General features: G+C 40.4%; 1 protein-coding gene across 6 annotated transcripts in view; it reads left to right on the forward strand.

The window, feature by feature from the left end:
- Nucleotides 1-26,966, forward strand: part of FMO5 (flavin containing dimethylaniline monoxygenase 5) — a 45,816-nt gene that overhangs the window by 11,589 nt on the left and 7,261 nt on the right. For 2 of the 6 annotated variants that reach the window (XM_036766780.1, XM_036766779.1), the window contains exons 2-7: nt 4,878-5,050; nt 12,237-12,425; nt 16,593-16,755; nt 17,732-17,874; nt 23,755-23,954; nt 24,965-25,317. In XM_036766780.1, coding sequence (XP_036622675.1) covers nt 4,916-5,050; nt 12,237-12,425; nt 16,593-16,755; nt 17,732-17,874; nt 23,755-23,954; nt 24,965-25,317 — 1,183 coding nt within the window. In that variant the 5' untranslated portion in view covers nt 4,878-4,915. The other 4 variants (XM_036766782.1, XM_036766778.1, XM_036766781.1 and 1 more) reach the window with 4 other exon arrangements.

Raw genomic sequence — 26,966 nt, forward strand, 5'->3', positions numbered from 1 at the left:
ATCAAACCTGATCAATCCCAGAATGTTAAAATTGAAGGGGACCTGGGGAATCATCTAACCCAGGGATTTCCAAACTCTCTGTAGGGGCCATTCCCTACATTTTGCTTCACCAGCAAAACTTTGGGAAAAGAGCTACAGTCAAGTCTTTAAAAATAGTTGTTTAAAGTGCCATGCCATTCATCTTACCAAATAACCATAGGCTGAATTTTTCAAATTTTCAGACAAATTAAATTCCTACCTAATCTAATAATAGTTTTACTTGGTAAGAAAAATGTCATTGTGTCTGCTCATTAAGGATTTTGGTTGTTGAGAAGAACAGCAGATATGATAGCTCACCTTATGAGGTACTTCAGAAGGTTCTGGCTTACGCAATGAAGAGGAACTTGTGTAAGCCAGCATTTTGACAGACTGTTCAGTTCAGCACACCAAGTTTTTAAAAAATCAAGAGTTTTATTTGTAAATGTCTTTGCAGTTTTGTCAGCATATGGAACTAATTTGTTTTTCCCTAAATTTGATAATGTACCTAAAATGCATTTCACAACTACTAAAAGAATTGAAGAAAGTAATGGCCACAAGTGTGATCCTTCCATATGGGGTATTTGGTATTAGAACATGTAGACATGTCTCTTTCATCTCCCAAATATTATCATTATCCATAATGGGCATTGGTACAAAAGAACGTATCCCTAAATCCCTAGTGTTATAATAGAGATGATTCTGGCTGAGCTTATGTTCCTCCAAGATGGAAAAGCTTCCAGCAGGGCCCTGTGACTGACTATGTTATCCCAGAACCATCCCAAGCTAGGCTCCAGTTGATTACCGACAGCTGGAACAACGAGACCTGCTGAATCTTGGGATGACAATAACTCTCAAAGACCATCAATCACATTATAGAAATGTGACTTTCTGTGTAGGTGAAGGAAGTCCCTCTATCAATGAAGTCACAGTTTGGGGTTCTTTCTTTTACAGGGAGAGGGGATGAGTTGCAGTTTGTCTTTTAATTTGGTTTAATTTGTGAGAAACTGTTATTGGAAACTCCTCCACAGATCCATCTGTAATTTTAAGTATCAGGGGCACCGAGTTATTTATCCCTGGAAGGACTTGATCTCAAAGCATCCTAGCTCCAAGGCTGGTGCTCATTTGATCAATGAGAAAGTACTTATTAAATACTTACTATTAGGGCAGCTAGGGGGTGCAATGAATAGAGCACCAGGCCTGGAGTCAGGAAGACCTAAGTTCAAATCCAGTCTCCAGACATTTACCAGCCTTGTGTCCCTGGGCAAGTTCTTTAACTCCTATTTGCTGGATCTGTAAAATGGGTGCACACTGGAGAAGAACATGGAAAACCACTCCAGTTTCTTTGCCAAGAAACATAGAGTCAGGCACTACTACTGAACAGCAGCAACAGTAATGTTCTAATCACCGGGACCGCCCACCCTACCTTGAAGGAGTTTGTTATTTTAATGGGGACAGCATGTACACATGTACATACAAGATGCATATGAAGTAGCTCCAAGGTAAGCTTAGAGGTCTTTTGAGCTGAGTCTTGGAGGAAGCCAGAGATTCTAAGAGACAGGAGTTAGGAGGGAGAGCATTCCAGGCCTGGGGGGTGGGGGTGGCCTTACTGTAAGGAACCGAGACAGCAGGTGGAGCATTGTATGTAAGGAACAGTGAGTAGGTCTGTGTGGCCACACCACAGGGAGCATGGACAAGAGTGGTGTATAAGGATAACAGTACAGACTGGAAGGGGCCAGGGTGTAAAGCACCTTCAAGGCCAAAAGGAGCAGTTTCTATTGAACCTAGAGGCAATTGAGAGCCCCTGGCATTTGTTGAGTTAAAGGTTTTGTGGTCAAACATGTACTTTAGGAAAATCACTTGGGCAGTTACTGGAGTAGGGAGAGGCTTAAGGCAGGGAACCTAATTAATTGAAAAAAACAATGATGACAGTAGTCTAGGTGAAAGGTAATGAAGACCTCACCTTAGGTGGTGGCTATTGTGAGAGGCAGAAATGACAAGATTTACCATCTCTTTGAATATCCTCTAACTACTAGAGCAACTTAACCTAGCAGGTAGAGTACTAGGCTTAGAACTAGGAAGTTCTGGTTTTCAGTGACACCTCTGATACTCCCCAGATCAGTGTGACCTTGGCAAAGATCTAAGCCTGAATGTTCCCACCTGTGATCATCCACAGTATTTATGTCACAGAGTTGTAAAAATCAAATCAGATAACATATTTTTAAAGTTTTGTAATCCTTCAAAGGTCTCTATACAGAACACAAACACACATAGACACACTCTTATGAATCTAACATTGTTACACAAGGACCCAAATTATTTAACAGGCAGCCTGCTGAGCCATACTGACGCTCAACCGGTTGGCCATACCCCGTGTAAGGATCAATTGAAGGAACTATAGATGTTTATATAGGAGCAATGGGTAGAAGTCTCAAGGAGGCAGATTCAGATGTGTGTGTGTGTGTGTGTGTGTGTGTGTGTGTGTGTGTGTGTGTGTAACTAAGGGAGCTATCTATAACTGGGATGGGTTGCCTGGGGGAAGACACTAGGATGTTCTTCAGTAGAGATCTCTAAGCAAATATTGGATGATCTCTTGTTGAGTGTGCCGTAGGGGATCTTTTCTTGGGTATGGGTTAGGCTAGATGGCTGACTTATGTAAAATTTCTTCCATCTCTTGAATTCTGTGATTCCATAATTGTTTGTCATAAAGTAATCCCAGATTTCCACACTAGAGTATTATACAAAATGCTCTAGGCTTGGCTGTAAGCCTAGTTTACATAAGTTTTTGGACAAATTCATGTGTTGATTCTAGACCGAGAAGCAGCTAACTTTTGCCTTTGTGTATCATGTCATGGAAATCTATCATTTCTGTTGATCTCTGAGCTAGGTATTGATTGGAGGACACCTGCATTAGGCACTACCAACCCAAACAACAAGACCAATTTTGGTATTCATCTACCATCACCATTTTTACAATTTGAGAAACACTGGTCTAATCCAACCCCTTCATTTTGCAGATGAGGCAACAGCTGAGAGGCTTAAGTGATTTCACTTAGGCTATTGCCTAAGTAGTATAATTTCAAAGGCCCCAGGAAGGCTCCCTGGCCACTTTCCTGCTTACCCGCTAATACCTAAAATCCCTTAAATAGTGACTAAGCTTTTCTTCCCTTAATTAGAAAAAAAAGGGCAGGGCAGATAAAACACAAATGCTCCTAGAACAGCTCTCAAACTTGTCACAGTAAGGTGTGAAAAACAACAATTTAATGTTTTTTTTCTTGAGGGAAGATGCATTAACAGAGGAAGGAAAGGATACAACAAAGACATTGGTGCCTGAAAGGGAAAGGAGAGGGCAGGAGGCAGAGAGAGCAAAGGATACAGAGAGGGAAAGCTAAGGAAGAAGGGTGGCCCAATCAAAGTTATGCAGAATTTGGAGGCAGAGGTCCTGGGTTCAAATTACAATTCTGCTGCTATGTGACATTGGATAATTCTCTTACCCCTACCCTCTCTTAGCTTCATTTGTAAAATAAGGGGGTCCAACTAGATGGTCGCTAAGGTCCCTTCCAACTCTGTATCTATAATCTTATGAATTTTCCATTCCTCACATTTTCACTTAAGACCACCCTGGGAAAGGACCCTTCTGGGTGTGCACTGACAAATTTAGAGGTGCTAGGTTGGGTCAGGATTCTCCTAAGATTCAGCATCTGCAATATATCTAGAACCTTCCCCCACTTTGGCAGTGGTACCCACTGCTACCACTCTAGTGTCAGCCCTCATCATCACTGCCCTGAATTACAGCAGCCTCCTAACTAGCCTTCCTGATCTAGCCCCACACTTGTCCTTCATACCCTTTGCCAGGCTCATTTCCCTTCCAAGCAGATCTGGTGCCCTCTCATGCCTGTTTACTGAATGACTTCAAGGCTGTCCAGACAATTGAGGCTCTTCACTCTCCCTTCCATGATCCATTGTGTCCTTGTACACATGCAGGATTTTTCTTCATTCTTTGCCTTTGTTCTTGCTGCTCCTTATGCTTATAAAGCCCTCCCACTTCCTGCCCCTCACCAACTTCGCAGTGTGGCACATGGATGGAGAGTCAGAAAGACTTGGGTTGAAGTGATGCCTTTACACTTACATACCAACTGTGTGACTGACCATAGGGAAGTCCCCAAAGCTTTTCAGCACTCAGGACATTCCATCTAGGCTCAACATTTCAGAGCAGATACAGAGGCAGTTTCCTCACTGGAGTTCCTTATACCAATGCGATTATGGGTCCGGTCTAAAACCAAAGGAAAAAAAACTTTTTCACTGTTTGGGAATTTTTTCTACACTAGCAGCAATTGTTTTCTCCCCAGCCTGGGCTAAAGAAGTGGGAGGCATCACTAGGGAGGTGGGGCACAGCAGCTCCACCACAGCTTTTTTTTTTTTGGCATTGGCAGTGGGGCTGTGCTCTTCCTTGTGACACCAGTGAGTGCCAGAAGAAGAGAGCACAACCCCAGAGCCCAGAAGAGGACAAACCTAGAAAGGAGGTGAGTTCAGGGGCTCTCTGGCCCCATGTCCCCATGATCCTTTCATCTGCCATAGACTAAAGAGGGCCTCTCAAATCTGCTGCCCTCCTCAGTATCTGATAGCAGGTAGACAGGGAGAGCCCAGCATGTGGTCTTCCTGAGAAGACTCTGGCCATCTCCCGAGCAGGCTGGGAGAGCTATGGTGGAGGGAATTTGTGCACTGGGTAAGTAGAGAATGTTCTAGATTGACTTTCTCCCACTCTAAGATGTCCATCTGCCGAGTGAGTCCCCCTGCAACTCCAAAATTCTCTGGTTCTCTGATGGGGTTAGTGATTCCTCCTCTCCTGTTCTCTCTGACAGGTGGAATTCCTTTCCCTCAGAGGCTCTCTCCAGAGAAAATGACCAGGAAGAGGATTGCCGTGATTGGAGCAGGTGTGAGCGGGCTCAGCTCTATTAAATGTTGCCTGGAAGAAGATCTAGAACCAGTCTGCTTTGAGAGGACCGATGACATTGGAGGACTCTGGAGGTTTCAGGTAAACTGCCCATGTCCTTAATCCTTGGAAAGCTCCCTTTATCTGGGCACAGTGACTGGTAATGCAGCAGTGGGTGCTACTCCTGCTACCTTTGATAACTCCCTCTGCCCAAAGCAATTGCCTAATTCCCAAACACTAACGCAGGTGGATTGTCAGGGAAGATCCCTTCAGAGACAGCTCTCTTTGATGGGTGCAGGAACCCATCAGATTCAGCTGACCACAGCAAGGTCAGTACTCCCACCTAGGGCATAGGAGACAATGGTAGTGATTAGGCTGCTGGAGGAACTACCCCATAGGCCTCTTACCTCAGTTTTCCTGGGTGAAATAATTAAGAGCACATTTATCAAGCTTGAAGTTTAAGGCTAAAGGGTGTTCTGAGGTGATATATTATTATAAAAGTGTAGTAAAATTGTGGCAAGCCCACTGCCTCCGTGAAAATCTCCCACCCCAGGAGAAAAGAAAGTCACTGGTGATTACTCATTCCTCCTGATAATCTGCCTGAAGGAGAAACAGAGCACACATGTATTCATCCACATCGAGGCCTCTGGCTGGAGGTCTCCATTTTTCTTTTCCATTCTCCCCTTATTAGGACCTTCAACTTCTTAGAGGTTCCCTTCTACTTTGGTATGCTGACTTTACTTACCCTGACTCCCTTTGTAATCAATCTTCCTTTTGACTTCCTGTCCACAGGTAAGGGTCCCCATGCCTTGGTATAAAATGACATTATGGTTCTGGCTGAAGATTCACCAGTAAAGCAGCTAGAGGGTATAGTAGATAGAGCACCAGGCCTGAGTTCAAATCCAGCCTTCAGACATTTACTAGCTGTGTGACCCTGGCCAACTCACTTAATCCCTATTTGCTTCAGTTCTTCATCTGGAGAAGGAAATAGCAAACCACTTCAGTATCTTTGCCAAGAAAGCCGCATGGACAAAGTCCATAGGATCACTGAGAGTCAAACACAACTGAACAGCAACAGAGATAAGGGATTGCTAAACCCAGTAGCAGTAACCCCTTTTCTGCCTCAGCCCTCTGACTCAGTGACATCTCACCCCCAAACACTTATTGAAGTACTTGGCTGAAATCACAGTGTTAAACACCATTTAGGAGCAAACAAGATATTTGAAATGTCTTGGGCTCTTAGTAGATCATAGGTGATATTTTGTACCAGTGTACAAGACAGTAGCAGTCTCATCCATATGGGATCATGACTGTTCTGATAGTGGCCCTAGAGGAAATGGTGGAGCATCAGGGAGGAGCTCTCTGCTGCCCACACTCCACCTTCTCCAGTCAGAGGGAGGGAGGGGCCCCAGGGGAAAGGGCCGCTGAGGACATGTGAGTTTCAGATTTTATTTCACCTTTGAAAATGATGCGTTTCTGCAGGTCATGAAGTCCAGGAAAGCAGCCGGGTTAGAAATAATAAAAGACCATTTACTAACGATCTTCCAGCTTTTTCTGGAACATAGCTGATTTATCTGATTGACAGACACTGTTTTCAGCAGCTAGGTCCTCCAGCATCATCTAAACTCAGCTCTCCAGCCCTATAGTTCCTCTATAGCACTGACCTGTAGGAGAAGTATTATTCGTGCCCCACCTGTGGTAGAGCCTTCCTAGCTTGTGTTGATCTGATCAGCCATAGTCGCACACCCTGTACCTTGACTCCAACATAGTGTGCTCCTCTTCGAGAACGAAAGGACAACAACCAACCAAGTAGAAGTAGGAAGAGAAGAGGAGGAGGAGGGGAAGGAAATAGCAGGAGAAAGAAGAAATCTAACCCTTTATAGTTTGCAAAGAAGTTTTTATACATTAACTCATTTGATCTTCACAGCAACCTGTGAAGCTGGTGCTATTATTATCCCCTTTACAGACAAGGAAACTGAGGCTAAGAAAAGCTAAGGGGCTTGTGTAGGGTCACAGCACTAGTGTCTGAAGCAAGGTTTGAACTCAGTCTTCCTGACTCCAGGTCCTGCACTCTATACACAGTGCAATCTAGCTTCCTCCATGCTATGACTTTTTCAGCTAGAAAACAACTTCAGGTAATAAGTGTCACCCCGAATCAGTTGATCACCCAGCTTCCTTCCTCTGCCTACCCTCCCTATCTCCCCAGCATACATACATGTACAGGTGACACCTCTCAGTTTCTCCTTCACTTGCAGAGATTCCTTGCAGAGAGATAGCAAGAATACACTGTTGTCCCATGCCTCCCTCTTCTAGTTAGCTACAGTTTCCTATGCATACTTCAATGTTTCCTACCGGGGAATCAGAGAGTTGTTTCTACTAACAACTAAAAGAAATAAACCAGCTTGGGAGATTGGTAGGGAAGAGAATACTTTGAGGGTAGGTATCACAGATAAAGAAAAAGAGGGACTAGGGCAGGAAACGGGATGAGCAGGCAATCCCAGTATGGTGCTCGTATATGGGACTGGGGAAAGGCAAAAGCTTTTCAATACTTTTGTTGGTAATAGCAGTAATTTAGGACCTGTGCTTTGTGTTTTATGAGGGTGTGGATGCATGTTTCTGTGTAAGCTCAGAGCTTATAATTGCAGAGTATTTCCTGCTGTCCTCATGGGCACAAGTGAAAGATGTGGGTTAAATGATAGCATGGTTGAGTAGATTGAGAACACTAAATGACTGGACCGAAAGTGTGGTCATTAATGGGTTGATCTCTTCTTGGAATGAAGTTTCTAGTGTAGAGTCCCAGGAAGCTGCCCTTGACCCTGTGCAGTTTAAAATTGTTATTAGAGACAAAAACAGCCTAGATGACATGCTTATTAAATTTCAGCCAGTTTAAAGTGGAGAAATCAAACTAACATTTTGGATGACAAAGTCAGATACAGAAAGGCTATATTATTGGAATGAGTCCTATAAGATGATGTTGAGAGGAGATAAATGTACAGTCCTACCATGGGGTTCAAAAAATCAGCTTCACAAGTAAAGGTAGGGAGCTGTGACTAGGCAGAATTTGTGTAAAAAAGATTGAGGAAGAGTGAGGGTTTAATGAACCTTAAGATCAATCAGAGTCACCACTGGAATTTGGAAGCTAAAAAAATGCACTCAGTATTAGGCTGTCATTGAGAGACACTGTACTCAAAATAAGGGAGCTGGTAGTAGTCTGTCCTAGTTGGACCATATTGTGCTCTATTCTACAGTGATTTGATTTTGACTTATCATCTGTTAGTAGAGAATACACAGTCTAATAAATGAGGGAATGAATAAGCAAATAAATAGATAGAATAAGACAAGAAATAAGAAAGAGTGACACACCTGAAGTCTGGAAACCTGATTTTGATTCCTCTCTTAGACACTTCCCACCTGTATGCCCACAGATAAATCATAGCCTCTCAGAAGCTTCCAGTTTCCTCATCTGTTAAAAAAAATGGGGATAATAATTTCACTACCTACCTTGCAGAGTTATGGAGAAAGTACCTTCAAACCTTAGGGAATGATGTGTATGTCAGTCACTCCAGGGGCTCTCTGAACTCATCAATGTAGGCATTCTCTCTAACACAGATTACAATCCATCCATGTCTGCACCTCTCATACCAATCTCATTCGAGTCCTCCCATAAATTCACCAGCATGCCGCAGGCCTTCCTTATTGTCTTGGTGTTACATGTTTACCAGTGGAAATATGGGCTCTCTATATGTTATCCTTCACTCTCATTATATCAATGACTTGACCCATTTTTTTCCAATCATACATTTCTCTGATGACAAATTTTATACAGCCTCATAATTATTTCACTGTAATGTGTTGCTGCCTGCTCGTCTCCACTGTGCAAATCTCCTTTTGACAAGTCATCAACCTCATTGGTATATTTAGGTTTCTATGACTCTCAGCCAGACAAATATTGGTGTTTAAAAGGAGTAACTTAAAGTCATTTAAAAAAATATGCGAATTCCCAAAGGCAATCTATCCTACTCCCCTGTGCTTGTTCTATTCTGAGCCCAGCTCATTATGCTTTTGCAATACCTATCTGAGATATGTGTACTGAGTGACCAGCTCTATGGACTGTCCATCTGACTGCATATCACAATCTGGACAATGTTCATTCTTCATCTGCTTAGCTTTTCCTGTATAGAAAGTGAAGTCAAATTCTTTTGATCTATTAATTTGATCTATTAATAACAATAATAATAATAATAACTAGTCATTTATATAGTGCTTTAAAGTTTTCAAAACACCATACAAATCTGATCTCATTTTACCCTCATGACAACTCTGGGAGTTCAATGCTAGTATTACCCTTACATTACAAATGAGGAAACTGAGGCAGATTGAGGTAGAGTGGTTTACTCTAAGAGTCTGGGGCCAGATTTGAACTGAGGTCTTCCTCACTGCAATTCCAGCCCTATAACCACTGTGCTACCTAGTTACCTGGGTGAAGGATGGTGGATCTTGTCCTGGGTACTCTGAAGCACTCAGGACTCAGTTATATCATCCACAAAGGGTAGGACTGGAGGACCTCCCCTTCTATAGGGAATCAGTTCCTCTTCAACTTGTACCTTCTGTTGGATTTTCTCCTTGTCAATGGCAAACACCTTCAGTGACTACATGTTCCTACTTGGTGCATTGCTTGACATTAGTAATCAGAGGTTCATTGAACAAAGTCAGAGTTATTTTATATTTCAAAGAAACTTGTATGATTCTCACATGTGTTTGGATGATACCCTAGATTTCTGTATAGATTACTCTCATAAAAATGTTATATGAATGATAAAGTAGGAATGTGTGAGTCAGCAGTAACTGATATTCTCTATCACCTTTTTTTAAATAATAAAGAATGAGACCTTTTTCCTCATCTTTGCTACCATCTTTCTTTCATGTATCTTGAGAAGTGATACTTCAGTGCACTCAAAATTACAACCAGCACAGACCTTCTCTGTGTATATTACTGTCATTCATTCACTTTTCCCACCTTCATTTTACTCCATACCATTCGCATTTCTTCATGTTGCAGCCAGGACCTTGGTTTAAAGTCCAAGCATACTATTCTGTGGAAGAGGGATTTTATTTGTTGTAATTGGCCCCAAAAGGCAAAACTGGGAGCAATGTGTAGAAATCGCAAAGACACAGATTTAGAGTCAATTTAAGGAAAAACTTCCTAATGGTTACAGCTTTCAAAAACTGGAATATGCTGCTTTGGAACATAGTAGGTCCTTCTTCTTTAGAGGTCCTCAAGTCAAAGCTAGATGACTGTCAGTAAGATGCATGTGTTTATTTGTATATACACATAGATACATACATATACATATGTGTGTGTATATACATACATACACATGCATGTTAGAGACAATCGAGGTTAAATTACTTGCCCAGAGTTACATAGCTAGAAAGTGTCTGAGGTCGGACTGGAACTCAGGAACTCCTGACTCCAGGGATGGTACTCTATCAACTACATATTTTTAGAGGATACTCCTCTTTAGGGATGTAGCCTAGACCCCACGTGATTCCAGAACCTTCAAGTTCTGTTATAGGGTTTTTGGGGTAGTACTAGTTATACAAATATCACTCAAGCCTCTATCCAATATAGCTTTTATGAACAGATCAAAAACCATACATCATCAAGTCACAAAATAGCAAAAAGAGCTTTTAGCTCCACAGGAAAAGTGATAAGATCTTCTACCACCTAGGGGAGGGGGAACATTCCACAGTAACTCAAGTCCCTACTTTTGAATTTCAGCCAAAACACTTCTCATGGCTCCATCTTCCAGGAATTGTCTGTGGCACAGACTCTTGCCCCCACCTGCCTCTGCCAGTTGATATGCCTGCCCAGGTCTCTGAGCTCCATTCACGTCTCAATTAAACTAGATAAACTCTGAATTCTCATCAACTTCTGAAATTCTCTGGAGATTCTGTGACACAGACTGGAACTGGTCTTTGTGAGTTCATGTGACCAAAACATTATCTTATGGACAAATTGACGATGAGTCTCTTTGAACCTAGCTAGGCTGACCCTCTGACAAAGACAGACAGACAATCTATTTCCAGACTCAAATTCAGAAAATTTTTCTAGCTGAGACCTATCAGAGCTCATGTTCAGCTGGCATAGACTTTCAGAACCCAGAATTGCCTCCTATGCCACAACAAGGCATCAGAAGATAGAAAACTATAATATACAATAATAGATAAATGCATTAGGGAATTGCATAACAAATTACTATGTGAGATTTTTGTGGGGAGGATACCTTTTACTGACAGATCTTCATTGTTAAGCTCCTTGGTCAAAGTGATATCTACACCAACTTTTAAAAGATGGGAAGGAATTCAGCATTTACAGAGAGGAAGGGAAGACATTCCATACATAGGAAACAGTGTGAGCAAAGGCATGATTCAGGAAAGCATAGGACACCTTCAGGGTATAGAGTAGCTAAGTTGGACTGAAGTGTGTTGTTCACGAAGGGCAGTGTAAGTTGGGGCCAGAAAGGTTGGGTGATTTCAGATGTGGAAAGCCTATATAACTACCATGTCTATTGTGTATATACTCGTAGAGGCGTATGCATTACCCCCATAGAATGTAGGCACCTTGAAGGCAGGGGCTATTCCATTTTTGTCATTGTATTCCCAGTACAAAGCAGAGTACATGGCATATAGTAAGTGCTTAATAAATGCTTGTTGATTAAGAGGAGGAAGTCACTGTGGGGGACAAAAAGTATAAAAAAGATCCTGAAAGCTAGAGAAAAACCTTACTTCACTTTTTCCCAAGGTCACCCATGCACAGTAGTTTTATCCTGTCAAACCACATTAGCCCACCCTTGGTAGCAGCAACATTATCAGTTGACCAATTTTCCCTATTCTTCTTACTATTGCCAACCAGAAAATGTGAAGGTTATCAATAATCACTCATTTTGATGCAGATTTGATGCTGAAGTTTAATTTCATTTATAGGCATCATCTCACCTTTATAAAACTCCTTATATGATGCCTGGAGAGAATCATTCCTTTCTTTTTCCTGCCCTTTCCTCCTCTTGGCTAACATCTAAACATAACATCTGATGAGACCAACAAACAAACAGGACACATAGCTACAGGCACACAGCCGTGGATCCCAATGCCTGATCTTTCTGAACACTTACTTGTTCCCCAGTGTCATTGGCTATCTAGGAAAGATGGCATCCCCACTAACTGTAGAGAAACGTTTCCTCCATGAAATAAATTCTGAGTTTTGTGTATTTCTTCTTTACTGCAGGAGAATCCAGAAGAAGGGAGGGCTAGTATTTACAAATCGCTGATCATCAACACCTCCAAGGAAATGATGTGTTTCAGTGACTATCCCATCCCCGACGACTTTCCTAACTACATGCACAACTCTCAAATCATGGAGTACTACAGGATGTATGCCAGAGAATTTAATCTCTTAAAGTATATTCGTTTCAAGGTAGGAGGTACTTGTGATTGGAAGTAATATAATATTTTCAGGTGTTTGTGTGGGGTAGATATCACTGCCAAGGACATCCTTCTAATCCTTGCTATATTCATCCTTGACACTGGCAGGAAGACCATAGAGGAAGGGCAAAGGTCTTCTCTTCAGCAGTACAAGAATAGTTTGTTGTATGGGAATGTAGTTCTAAGGCCACTCTGCAAATGCCAAAATAATAATGCCTTCTATTTATATAATACAGGATTTTTAAGCACTTTCCCTTCTTATTATTTATTTGATCCTCACAATAGTGCTGTGAAGTAGATAGATTAGGAGTTAATTTCTTCATATATAAAATAGATTCTGGGACATAGGGAGATTGAATAACTTGCCCAAGATCACATAGCAAGTCTGGTGTAATTGTGAATAAAACCCTGTTCTTTTGACTCCTGGCCTAGTGTTCTTTCTTCTATACCATGCTGCTTCCTGTTACTGAACAGTAAGACAATATAATGTAATTTTTTTACAGTTAGCAGTAAATTTCCAGATTAAGTCATTTACATTCCAACTGATTCTTCCCTCTTCTCTTCTACTGTTCCAGTTTGGCACCATGTCTCCATTGAGAACACTTATGTGTCATAGCCATAAGTGCCCTAGCAGAATACTAAAGGCACATCTAGCTAGGCTCTTAGATGTTTCCTGGAACTGGATGTTACAGCCCTTCCTCCTAATGAAATATCAACTTGACCTGAAGAGCTGGAGATATATAATAGCTGTCCATGAATCTAAGCACTTCTAAGAGACAGGGAAGGCCTTAAACAAATAATATATGTTATTCTCTAAAATTTCTCTCCACATTTTGGAAGGAAGCTCCTATATGCTAGTGATATATCCCAGTTCTATGAATTAAGAGTGTTTGGGAGGATAACAGAAGGACCTCTCAGTTTGTCAGAGAGCTATCATAAGTAGAGTGTCATAAAATAAGAGGACACAGACTTCTTTTCATGAACCTGTGACCAATAAGATAAAGGGTCATGAAGAGGGCTAACTAGACCCTCAGAACACTAAACTATATTTCCAGTGGTCCATGGGTATTGTAAGGGTGGAACAGACATGGGAAATGCAATCAGTGTATTTAGGAGATTTGGAGGGTGGGTGTCCAAAATTAGTTATTATGGTCAAATTGGATTTTTACCAGAATCTAAAGATAATTGAACACTAGGAAAACTATAAGCATATTTTAAAAAAAATAATCTATAGATCATGTAACAACTTTTGATGAAGTAAAGCATTCATTTATGCTAGAAATCTTAAGAAAGATAGGAATGAAGGGGCCCTTTTTTTCATATGATACAAAAGTTTATCTAAAACCATGAGCTAGCATTTTTAAGGCAAAATATGAGAAATGTTCCCAGTAAGTATACAGAAAAAGCAAGGATGTCCCACTTTTGCCACTACTATTTGATATAGCTCTAGAAATGCTAATGATAGCAATAAGATAATGACATCAACATCAACAAAAGGAAGATAAAATTATACTTATCTGTAGATGATACCATAGAAACACAAGAGAACCTGCAAATAAAGTAATCAAAGTAATAATAGGTAGTAGAATACAAAATAAATTCACAAAGGTCATCAGTATTTCTACATTATAATAAAAAAACCCAGGAAGAACTGACAAAAATAGAAATCCAATTCAAAATAACTATAAAAAGCATGAAATACCTGAGAATCCATGTATGAAGATATACTCCAGTTATATATGTCAATTATATAACACTTTTTACAGAAAGAAAGACAAATAATTAGAGAAATCTTTTTTGTTCATAGTAGGGACTGTGCCAATATAATAAAAATGCTGAAACTACTTAAACTAATTTATGAATGTAGTGCTATGGCAATGATTTATTAGAGCAAAAGGTCTAAAATCTCAGTGGAAAAAACGAAAAGAATAGGAATGAATGGGGACTTCTAGATCTCAATATTATGAAGTAGTAATCATCAACATTACTGAGTTCAAGTTTAAAAACAGAAAAGTAAATCAGTAGAATAGACTAGGTAGAAATAATGCAAAACAAATTAATTCAGTAGCCCAGCATTCACTTAATTCAATAACATAACTTACTTGGAGAGGGACCTATACATAACATCCATTATTTAACTAGGAAAACTGAAAAGTACTTTGTTTAAAAAAAATAATAAGTTCAGATCAGCATCCTATACTATATACCACAATAAGTCCTACATGAGTACAAGACCTAAATATAAAAGAATATGTCATTTGAAAGAAAGGAAAATAGAAGGACATACCCTTCCCAACTATGACAAAATAGAGAATTTTTAATCAAACAAGAGACAGATGTGATCCTAAAAGAGAAAATGGATGATTTTCACTACATGAAATTTTGAAGACTTCTATACAAATAAAATTAATATAGCTGAGACAGAAAAGAAAACTGTATTTTTGAAGGAGAATATTTAGATCAGTTATCTTTGATAAAGTTCTAATATCAAAAATATATAAGGAATTAATACAAATATACAAGACCAAGAGCTTTTCCATAATAGATAAATGGTCAGCCAATATGAACAGTTTTGAAAAGAAAAATTGCTAATTTTCAACAATTTTATGAAAATATGCTCCAAATCCTAATAATAAGATAAATACAAGTAACTCTTAGGATTTTCCCCACAACTAGAAATTTGGTAAAAGTAACAAAAAATTGAAATAGTTAATTTGGAGGGACTGAAGGAAGTCAGGCACATTGATACATTGTTGGTGAAGCTTTGAACTGGCCCAACTATTCTGCAAAAAAAAAAAAAAACAACTTGGAATTATATAGAAAAAATGACAAAATTGTTCATACCCTTTCATGTCGAGATTCCATTGTTAAACATATTCTACAAGGAGGTCAAAGAAAGAAAAGCCCTACATGTGTGAAAATCTTCATGTAGCAGTTTTATGATAACAAAAAACTAGAAACAAAGTAGATCCCCATCAATTGGGGAATGGCTAAACTAATCGTGGTAGATAGATTTAATTGACTTGGAATCATGAATGCTGCCAGACATGATCTCTTGATTTTCTTTTATCTTTTTAGCAAGGAAAAAGTCACTGGATAAGTACAGGTTGGGTACATCTGGAAAAGAAACCATTACTTTGTTTTAAAATAAAAATAATTTTAGCTTAAAACAATAAGTGAGAAAGGAAAGAACAAGGGACAACACTAATCGGCTCTTGCTAGAAACTCAGCCTAATGGAATAGTACTATCAGAATTTACACACCCTCTCTTATGGAAACTGTCTCATTTTGACCCTAGAGAAGAAAACATTAGAGTAAGGCATGAGGCTCTAACTCTTGGCATATGATACAGTCCTCTGTGGGTAATAGTTCTCATTGGCAGAATCCTTCAAAACTCGTTCTCTCTGATCAAGGCCCCTTATTATACTGGGAATTCCTTTGCTCTCCTGTTTCAACAATCCAGCTAGCAGCTGCCGTGGGGGTGTAAAACCAACAACAACCAGCTCACAGAATGCTGCAAGCCCAGGTTCTTTTGATCTGCTTCACTAAGGAAAGCAACGTTAAGGGGTTAACAATCTCAATTTAATCCAGCATATAAATATCTTTCACTTAGTTCAAGGCAAAAGCCAGCACCCTGAACTTCAGAGCAAATACAATCAAATTACAAACAGACCCAATACAATTCATAGTTACCAAGAAAACCATCAATATCTGAGTTCAGCCAGAAGGCCCTTACAGCAGCTGCCCAGAGTCCCAAGCCTCAAGGAGTGAGAGCCTTAAACAAGTGGCTCTGTTCTCCCCTTTTATACAGTTTCAGACATCATCAAACATCATCTGAGTGACCAGGACTTATGCTCCTGTGATTGGCTCTGGTGTTAGCACCTCCCTTCATTGGCCCTACCTGGAGCCCCACCTTAGTTACCAATTCACACCCACATAGGCTTAGCACCTAGATAGGGGTTTGGGCCTGGGGCTTAGCAACTAGTAAGACTCAATCAAAGACACTGAATTAATCAAAGGAGACAAAGGCCAAACTCTTCAAGAATCCCCAATACATCTCTGCAATAAGGAATTTAACATTGTGACTGGATATTCAACCCTTCTCCGAGTTTACCACCAATTTTTACGCCAGTTTACAGCATCTATCATTTCTTTCCAGACTACCGTATGCAGTGTGAAGAAGCGACCTGATTTTCCCACTTCAGGACAGTGGGACATAGTCACTGAATCTAATGGGAAGCAGGAAGTGAATGTCTTTGATGGAGTCATGGTTTGCACTGGTCATCACACCAATGCTCATCTGCCCCTGGAGAGCTTCCCTGGTAAGTGATCCAAGAAGAAAGGACCTTGAGCTTTCTATGTATGTTACCTGAGCCTTTCAAGTTTGGACCTGTGAGGACTGGGGCCAGATTCCACCAAGCTGTATTTCCTCTGCTAGTGAATAGAAATAGGATTAAGGCAAGAAAGCTGCAATTTACCCTGATTTTCTATATTTTACATTAGGGAGATGACTATACTCTTGCCTTTGTGAAGGATTTAGGTATGAAGTCAACAACAAGGAAGATCAGAAGTTGACATATATTATCTCACTATTACCTTAACATTTTGGGAGGACAAAAAGTAGTGAGATGATGTTATAGAGTTGCCTTTCCAGCTGAGATATTGGGGCTTTGAAATATCATAGGATCATAGATTTAGAATTAGAAGGAATCATAGAGATCATTGGGTCCAGTAAGATGCCCAAGGTCAAATAAGTAGTAGGTGACAGAGCAAGGGATTTGTACCTAGGTCTTCTTAATTGAAATCCAGATCAACTCTAACAAATCTTTATGAACATATGTGGCCACAGATGTACATTTGTAGGAATTTAGAGGAAATTTAGAATTTGTCAGCTATGAAGGAAAAAAGTTTCTATGCCAGAAGAAAATATTGATTGATCCTTCTTTGGCCACAGGCAAGATGTTTCAGAAGATCTATGGGGAAAGGAATTCAAAAAGGCAAAAGGAATATAAAGGGTAAAATGAAAGAGATGAAGAAAGAAAGTTTCCCACAAAAGACAAATCATAGTTTAAATACCCTATTTATGATGTGGAAGCTACGGAGCTCTGGGCTGAGGCTATTGGAACATAGAACTAGAAGGAATATGGGAAAGTTCTTTAGTGTAGCTACGTTGTAGATGGGAAGAAAGAAGATAGTGTATCATTGGCCAATGTTCTTACATGTAAGAGAACTAATATGAAATAAGCCTTGCACAGTCTTTGCCCTCCTCCATGTAATCACTCTGCCTTTGGTTCTCAGGGATAGAGAAGTTCAAAGGTCAATACTTCCACAGCCGGGACTATAAAGACCCACAGGGGTTTACTGGAAAGCGAGTCATTGTGATTGGCATCGGGAATTCTGGAGGAGATCTCGCTGTGGAGATCAGCCACACAGCCAAACAGGTTTGAATCATTTGCTTTGTTTGACCTCAACCTGTCATCTCACAAAAAAAGGGCAACATCTGTGTTGTTGCACAGCCTCAATGTGCTTACTCACCTATGGATGGAAACAGTATGTGGGATCTAGATGACAGCAAGTCAGTGATAATACCTTACATTTTATAGCACAGGAAATCCTGAAAAAAACTATGCAAATTAATGTTTTTAAACACCATTATGAGACAGTGAGTAAAGAATATTTAACTGTATTGTGAAAATATTTCAAAAGCAGGGAAAAAATATTATTACTGAAACCATGAACTTCATAGTCCTTCAGACCTAATAATGTAGCAATGTGAATGTTGTAGGAAAATAATGTCTATGAAAAATGAATATTCATTCTAGATATTGACTTTCCATCACAAAATCATACTTTTAAATTAGACACATGGAAAACTTGTTTGTTTGGTTTTTTTTGATCCTGTGGCATAATGCTTTTATATAAAAATCTTTTTTTTAAAGTAATCATCTCCTAATTTCTATGTTTTCTAAAGTCAGATTTTCATGTTTTGGGTTGGATTGAAGTAAAGTGTACTAATGTAGGTTTTTACAAATGGAAGACTAAAGTGAAAAGTTAAGTCAATCATTTATTAAGTGCCTACCTTATATCAGGCACTATGTTAAGCCTGGGGATGGGAGTGGGGAAATACAAGAAGTCCACATTCCAGTGAGGGAAATAGCTTGCAAACTATGTACAAACAAGATACATCCAGGATCAGTTGGAGATGACCATCAGACAGAAGGCACTGGCATGAAAAGGGGCCAGAAAAGAGTTCCTGTAGAAGGTAGAATTTTATACTGAAGGACTTGGAGGAAGCTGGGAGGTGGAGATGTGAGGAAGGAGCATATTCCAGGCATGGGGGACAACCAGTGAAAATACATGGAGTCAGGAGATGGAGTGTTTTACGTGAGGAACACCAAAGAGGCCAGTGTCCTTGATCACAGAAGGTATTGAAGTAAAGCAGGTTACTTACAGTCAGAAGCTACAGAGAGGTCAACGAGGATGAGGATTAAGAAAAGGCCATTAGCATGATGGCAGCTGGAAAGTAGGGACTTGCGTGAGTTCCCCACTAGGTCCCTCCAAAAACCTATAAAAAATGGCTCTGAATAAATTCTAGAGCTGTAGAACCCACGGAATAGAAGAGGGAAGCAGGGCTCCAGCCCAGGACAGCCTGCATGGTCTCTGGGTAAGGTCTATCCCACGTAGCTGGGTGCGGAGGGGAGCAGAGCCCAGCGTGCACTGCACCAAGACCAACCAGACCAGGAGCTGGGCAGAACAGGCCCTAGCACCCTGAATCAGTGAGCTGTTGCAGTTATCAGACTTCTCAACCCACAAACACCAATGACAACAGAGAAGGTTAGTGGGAAAATCTGTGGGGAATGAAAGGAGTCCCTGGTTCAGCCACCATAGGTCGTGCAGCTCTGAGGACAGAAATACAGCTGCATTTGTTTCTGGCCCCAGGCCCACCTTCTGGGAGGAATTAAGTGGCAGATCAGAGCAGGAGTGCAGAGCCTGCTTAAGATCTGAGTCCAGTCCGTGCTGGCAGTTCTTGGGGGAGGAGAAGTGCTGGTGCCACAGAGCTTACTGTGTAGAAGTAGCTCTGAAAACAACAGCACAACCCCTCAAGCTTGGAACAAAGTACTCTTTACTCTACAAGCAGTCATACCCTGACGAAAAACTCAAGGGTCAAGTAGTTGGCTGGGAACATGGCCAGGCAGTGAAAATGGACTCAGATTCAGGCTCAGACTTTGGAATCTTTCGTTGGTGACAAAGAAGACTAAAACATACAGCCAGAAGAAGTCAACAAAGTCAAAGAGCCTACATCAAAAGCCTCCAAGAAAAACATGAACTGGCCTCAGGCCATGGAAGAGCTCAAAAACGATTTGGAAAAGCAAGTTAGAGAAGTAGAGGAAAAATTGGGAAGAGAAATGAGAGTGATGTGGGAAAACCATGAAAAACAAGTCAATGACTTGCTAAAGGAGACGCAAAAAAATACTAAAGAAAACAACACCTTAAAAAATAGACTAACTCAAATGGCAAAAGAGCTCCAAAAAGCCAATGAAGAGAAGGATGCCTTGAAAGGCAGAATTAGCCAAATGGAAAAGGAGGTCCAAAAGACCACTGAAGAAAATACTGCCTTAAAAATTAGACTGGAGCAAGTGGAAGCTAGTGACTTTATAAGAAATCAAGATATTATATATAAAATATATAAGATATTATAAAACAACCAAAGGAATGAAAAAAAAATGGAAGACAATGTGAAATATCTCATTGGAAAAACCACTGTCCTGGAAAATAGATCCAGAAGAGATAAGTTAAAAATTACTGGACTACCTGAAAGTCATGATCAAAAAAATAGCCTAGATATCATCTTTCAAGAAATTATCAAGGAGAACTGCCCTGATATTCTAGAGCCACAGGGCAAAATAGAAATTGAAAGAATCCACAGATTGCCTCCTCAAAAAGATCCCAAAAAGAAAACTCCTAGGAATATTGTCACCAAATTGCAGAACTCCCAGATCAAGGAGAAAATACTGCAAGCAGCCAGAAAGAAACAATTTGAGTATTGTGGAAACACAATCAGAATAATACAAGATCTAGTAGCTTCTACATTAAGGGATTGAAGGGCTTCGAATATGATATTCTGGAGGTCAGTGGAGCTAGGATTAATACCAAGAATCACCTAGCAAGCAAAACTGAGTATCATGCTCCAAGGCAAAATATGGATTTTCAATAAAATAGAGGACTTTCAAGCTTTCTCAGTGAAAAGACCAGAGCTGAATATAAAATTTGACTTTCAAACACAAGAATCAAGAGAAGCATGAAAAGGTAATCAAGAAAGAGAAATCACAAGGGACTTACTAAAGTTGAACTGTTTTGTTTACATTCCTACATGGAAAGATGATATGTATAATTCATGAGACCTCAGTATTGGGGTAGCTGAAGGGAATATATGTATGTGTGTGTATACATATATATGTTTATATATGCATATATATATATATATATAGACAGAGGGCACAGAGTGAGTTGAATATGAAGGGATGATATGTAAAAAAAATAAAATCAAGTAAGGGATGAGAGGAATATATTGAGAGAGGGAGAAAGGGAGAGATAGAATGGGATAAATTATCTCACATAAAAGTGTCAGAAAAAGCAGTTCTGGTGGGAGGGTAGAGGGGGAAGGTGAGGGGGAACGAGTGAATCTTGTTCTCATCGGATTTGACCTGAGGAAGGAATAACATACACACTCAATTGAGTATCTTATCCCACAGGAAAGAAGGAGGAAGGGGATAAAAAAGGGGGGATGATAGAAGGGAGGGCAGATAGGGGGAGGAGGTAATCAAAAGCAAACTCTTTTGAAAAGGGACAGGGTCAAGGGAGAAAATTGGATAAAGGGGGATAGGACAGGAAGGAGCAAAATATAGTCAGTCTCTCACAAAATGAGTATTGTGGAAGGGTTTTGCATAATGTCTTCATAGGGAGGGTGGGTGGAGAAGGAAGAGGGGAGAGAATTTGGAACTCAAAGTTTTAAAAGCAGATATTCAAAAAAAGTGAGATATACAGGCAATGGGGCATAAAAATCTATCTTGCCCTACAAGAAAGTAAGGGAAAAGGGGATGGGGGGGGAGTGAGGTGACAGATGGGAGGGTTGACTGGAGAACAGGACAATCAGAATATATGCCATCTTGGAGTAGGGGGAGGGTAGAAATGGGGAGCAAATTTGTAATTCAAACTCTTGTGAAAATTAATGCTGAAAGCTAAAAATATTAAATAAATAGGAAAAAAAAGAAAGAGAAAAAAATGACAACAACAATAAAAGGCCATTAAGAGATACTTGGTAACTTTGGAAAGAGTGGTTTCAGTTGAATAATGAGGTCTGAAGACAGACTCTTGAGAGTTAAGAAGAGAGTGAGAAGAAAGAGGTGGGGGCTCCTAGTATAGATGACCTTATTGAGGAGTTTAGCCATGAAGGGGGGGAGGAATTTTTGATTGTGGGAGAGATATAGGCAGGTTTGTGAGCAGCAGGGAAGCAGCTATTAGACAAAGAAACTTTGAAGAGAAGGGAGAGAGATGAAATGATAGAGGAAGCAAACTGCTGGAGAACATGGGATCACTTGTGCACATAGACAGGTCTTTCTTGACAAGGAGAAAGCCTACCTCTTCGTGTGAGACAGGAGTGAAAGAGAATAGTGGTGGAAAGCATCTGAGTGATGGGAGATGAGGAGGATGGGAGAAGAGGGAGTTTTTGGCAAATAGCTTTGACTTTTTCAGTAAAATATGAGACAAGGTTCTCAGATAAGGCCTTGGGTGAGGGAAGGGGAAGTGAAGCAATGAGAAGTTGAAGGAGGGCTGCTGTGGTGAGAGGAATACTGAGTTGATGAGGGAATTCTGAAAGGATTGCCATGCCCCAAATGAGATGATGTAGAAGATCCATAGTGGCCTCAGTCAACATGGTTCATGGTTTTCTCCAGCTTCTTTCAGCAGCCTGTGACTAAGAGCAAAGTGGATGGGTTGGAGTAGTCCAAGGCTGGATGTTAACAGAGCAAGATTAGTGATAAGTTAAAGGGGCAAAGGACTGGAGAGAAGAGAAGGTAGAGAAGGTGGCGTGTGATGGGAGCAAAAGAGAGAGACACTCAAAATGATCTAGAAAAATTTGAGCAGAAGAGAAAGCATTCAAAGAGGGAACAAGGATCATGGAAGGCTTCATGGAGAACAGAACATCTGAGCTGAGTTTGGAAGGAAATGAGGCAGAGATGAGGAAGGAAGTGAGGAAGGGCATTTCAGGAATGAGGGCATGTATGAGGGCACAAAAGCAGACAAAAACATATTGAGTTTGGAGAATGACTGGTCACCCAGTTTGGCTGGAATGTATAGTACTAAAATGGAAAGAGGGGGAAATTAGAGCAGAGTGGAGTTATGTTATAGAGGACGAGGCTGAGGAGGTTTTATTTTATATGAAAGGCAATAGGGAGCCACTGAAGGTTTTTTTAAGAGGAAAGTCAATGTTCAGAGCTGAGTGTTAGGAAGATTATTTTGGCAGCTATAATGAAGGAGGGATAGGAGAGAGGGAGGGAGACTAGTGGAAGGTAACAAGGACTGAATTAGGGTAGTAGTAGTAAAAATGGAGAGACAGAGATAGAGATAACAGAGGCAGAATGACAGTGGGCATATACCACCTCACTAATTTCCTCAGGTCCTACTAGAAATTTGATTTTTCCATCAGACAATCAATCAAAAATTGTTTCTTGACATCTCCTTTGTGCAAGGCACTGTGCTAGGCACTGTGGAGAACATAAAGAAGTCTAAGACACTCTCCCCTCAAGCCACTCAACTCGGTCTAGTTGGGAAAATAAAATATAAATACATTTGTACAAAAGATAATCATTCAAAAGAGAAATCTAAGAGATATTATAATGAAATGCATAATCAATTCCCAGATGAATGATAAAGAAAATAAATGCTTTGGGAGTTATTTGGAAGGAGAAGTCACTGTGGTCTACAGTGGTCTGGGAAGGCATCATAGAAGCTCTCCTCCATGTTGAATTGGATCTTTCTAGGGTTTGTGTAGGCAGAGAGAGGTAAGTAGAAGAGTCTAAGCAGGGGAGATAGGAGGTAGAGTTTGTGATGGGAGAACAGTGAGTTGACCACTGTGGTTGAATTGGGAAGTTTGAAAAGATAAGTAGCTAAAAATTAGGATTGATGGATAGGTTGGAGGTAGACTGTTGGAGTGTCTGGAATATCACATGGAGATTAGTCTGGATTTTATCCAGCAGGCAGTTGGGAGTCATCGAATACCTTTGAGTAGGGACTTGATAAAACTGGTGTTCTCTTGTCCCCAGGTCTTCCTGAGCACCAGGAGAGGTGCATGGATACTAAATCGTGTGGGAGATAATGGATATCCTTTTGATATTGTCTTCAATTCCCGATTTAAACACTCTATCATACAGTTCTTAAGCTTATCTGCAAAGAATTCATTTATAGAAAAAAGGATGAACTCAAGGTTTGACCATGAAATGTATGGCCTGAAGCCTATGCACAGGTATGCTCCTAGCCTGTCAAGCAGGAGGTAGGAGCTGAGTGGATGGAATAAAAGCTGAGGGGGCAGAATGAAAAGGCATTCCCAGAAGTAGAATGGTCAGACCATCTGTGCTGCCCAGTTGATAAGTAAACAGTGGATCAGGAAGTAATAAGTAAACAGGGACCAGCTTCTCAATGGCCTTTTCCACTGAGGTGTAATACAGTACCCCAGATGACCTCCTTATTTCTAGATACTCCATTTCCTTTCATGCAGCCCAAAATCAATCACATTAGAGTATGTGTGTGTGTGTGTGTGTGTTTGTATGTGTGTGTATGTATGTTTTGGTAGCTCAATTAACTCACATTACTACAATCCATGAAAATCCCCAGGATTTTTCCACAGTAAACTGCTTTCTTGTCCCATCTTCTCAACATTGCACATTGTATAGTTGATTTTTTTTAGTCTGAGTCGAATATTATCAGCCTGCCCTCCAGGTGGATCCCATAAACGATCTCTAATAATAACCAATGACACTTATATAACATTTTAAAATTTGCAAATCACTTTCCTCTCATTGACCCTGTTTAGAAAGGTAATGCAAGCATTATTATCCCCATTGATAGAGAAGAAAATCAAAAGATTAAGTGATTTGCCCTGGTCACACTGCTGGTAAGTGTCTGAGGTGACATTCAAACCCAGGTTAGTCCTGCACTAGCTCTCTTGTGTCTTTTAAGACTGTTTCTTTGCAGTCTTCCTCTTACTTTCCCCCATTTTATTTTCAAGCTCTAGGCCATCTAGGGGACTCAGTAACTTCATCTTTTCTACTAAGAAGCCCTATTTTATGCCATACTGGTATATTCTTGCTGGACAGATGAAGAGAACAGCACAAACTGTATCCGTGTCCCTGGAGAAGCACTAGAATGTTATTGAAAACCCCTCAACTCAAGCAAAATCCCATCTACCTGCTATTCAATAATCTTTCTCTCTTATGTTCCTTCTCTTCCTTCCCTCCTCTTGTCACCTCCACACAGAGCTCTGAGCCAGCACCCAACAGTCAATGATGATCTGCCCAACAGAATTATTTCTGGCCGAGTGCAAATCAAGGGAAATGTAAAGGAATTCACAGAGACAGCCGCCATCTTTGAAGATGGCACAAGAGAGGATAACATTGATGCCGTCATCTTTGCTACAGGCTATAGCTTTGACTTCCCCTTCCTTGAAGACTCTGTCAGAGTGGTCAAGAATAAGATTTCCCTGTATAAGAGGGTATTCCCCCCTGACCTGGAGAAACCAACACTTGCTATCATTGGCCTGGTCCAGCCACTTGGAGCTATCATGCCCATTTCAGAACTCCAGGGCCGCTGGGCCACACAGGTATTTAAGGGTAAGTGATAACAGGCTTGTGGAAAGGAATCTTATTATACTGATTTCAGCAAGAAATTGTTTGAATTTAATTCTATTTCAGACTCTGCCTATAAGCAGCTAGAAGCTATATGACTCTTTACTGCTTAGCTCAGGAGTTCTTACCCTTTTTTTGTGTCATGGGCCCCTTGCCTTCTCAGAATAATGTTTTTAAATGCATATAATAGAACATGTGGGGTTACAAAGGAAAGCAATTATAATGAAATACTGCTATCAAGATTTTTTTTTAATTCATCAACTTCAGGGTAATAGTCACCTGGCTTAGGTGGTTCTCCCTCACAACATTCTTGCAAAGCAGATCTGTATTATTTAACCAGTGTTACATGTATATAAAAGCAAAGTAGAGGCTTGCTACAAATCCAAAGGGAAACCTGGTTGAGCCAGGAACAAAAGGCCAAAGAATTTAGATCTCCAGTCTTGAATTTTTCCTCTTTCTAGCACTTCTCTTGTTATTATTTTGTTGTTGTTCAGTCGTTTTCGTCATGTCCAACTTTTCATGACCCCATTTGGGGTTCTCTCAGCAAAGATACCAGAGTGGTTCGCCATTTCCTTCTCTCGTTCATTTTACAGATGAGGAAACTGAGGCAAGCAGGGTTGGGTGACTTGCCCAGGGTAGACTCGAACTCACAAAGATGCATCTTCCTGACTCCAGGTGCAGCACTCTATCCACTGTACTACCTAGCCGCACATTTCTTATTATTAAAATCATCACACTGATCATTATCATTGTATTAGTCATGTTTCCTTAAGTCATTTATTGAGAAAATGATTTTGCATCCTTTGTTAAAAACAGGTGATAACAAAATGTCATTAGCATGAAGTCCACATCTCATCATGGCATGAAAGTAGACCTGAGTTCGCAAAAGTCTTTGCTAGAGAGAGCTTAAGGTGGGGTAGGGTCTATGATGCTAGAAAACTGTTTTGTACAGGCCTGGAGGCTATCTGCTTTGCAAGAACCAACCAGGCTAGCTTCACAAAACCTCATCACCTACAGATTTCCTAGGAGGTGTTGCATTCTTCCACCATAGTGATCCCTAATTGGAGCTGAAACAGGTCTTGGCAGGAATATTTAAGAAAAGCCTTCTTCTCTTCCTTCTCCCATCCTCCATGAAGTTGTCTGTGGTAGCAAACAAAAAAGGAGTAGCAGACGGTAGGGAAGAAATTGGGACATTGCCAAGATTGCAGTTATTCCTCTAAATCTGCCAGCAGCAGAATCACATGACGGATCATTTTCCCACCAATGGCATGGACCTGGAAGCCCAGCGTCCTGTTGCACAGGCTGCTTTTTCAAGTGGGTTGATAAAAGAGGAGAGCTTTATATTAGAATAGGGGGGGTCTTAACTTGGGCTTCATGGCTGCGGTTCGTTTTCAGGGAGGTCTCTGAACTTCAATAGGAAAAAATCATATTGTTATTTTCACTCACCTCTAATTAAAATTTAGCATTTCCTTCAATTATTTAAAAACATTATTCTGAAAAGAGGTCTGACTTCACCAGACTGCGAAAGGCAAAAACGGGTTAAGAACACCTGGGTTAGGACAATCCCAATTTCAAATAGATTGTTAGCTTGACTGTCTAGAACCTTACCTCTGAGATAAACCAAATTGTCGATA

Source organism: Trichosurus vulpecula, chromosome 7 (assembly GCF_011100635.1).
Source record: "Trichosurus vulpecula isolate mTriVul1 chromosome 7, mTriVul1.pri, whole genome shotgun sequence".
Classification (NCBI taxonomy): domain Eukaryota; kingdom Metazoa; phylum Chordata; class Mammalia; order Diprotodontia; family Phalangeridae; genus Trichosurus; species Trichosurus vulpecula.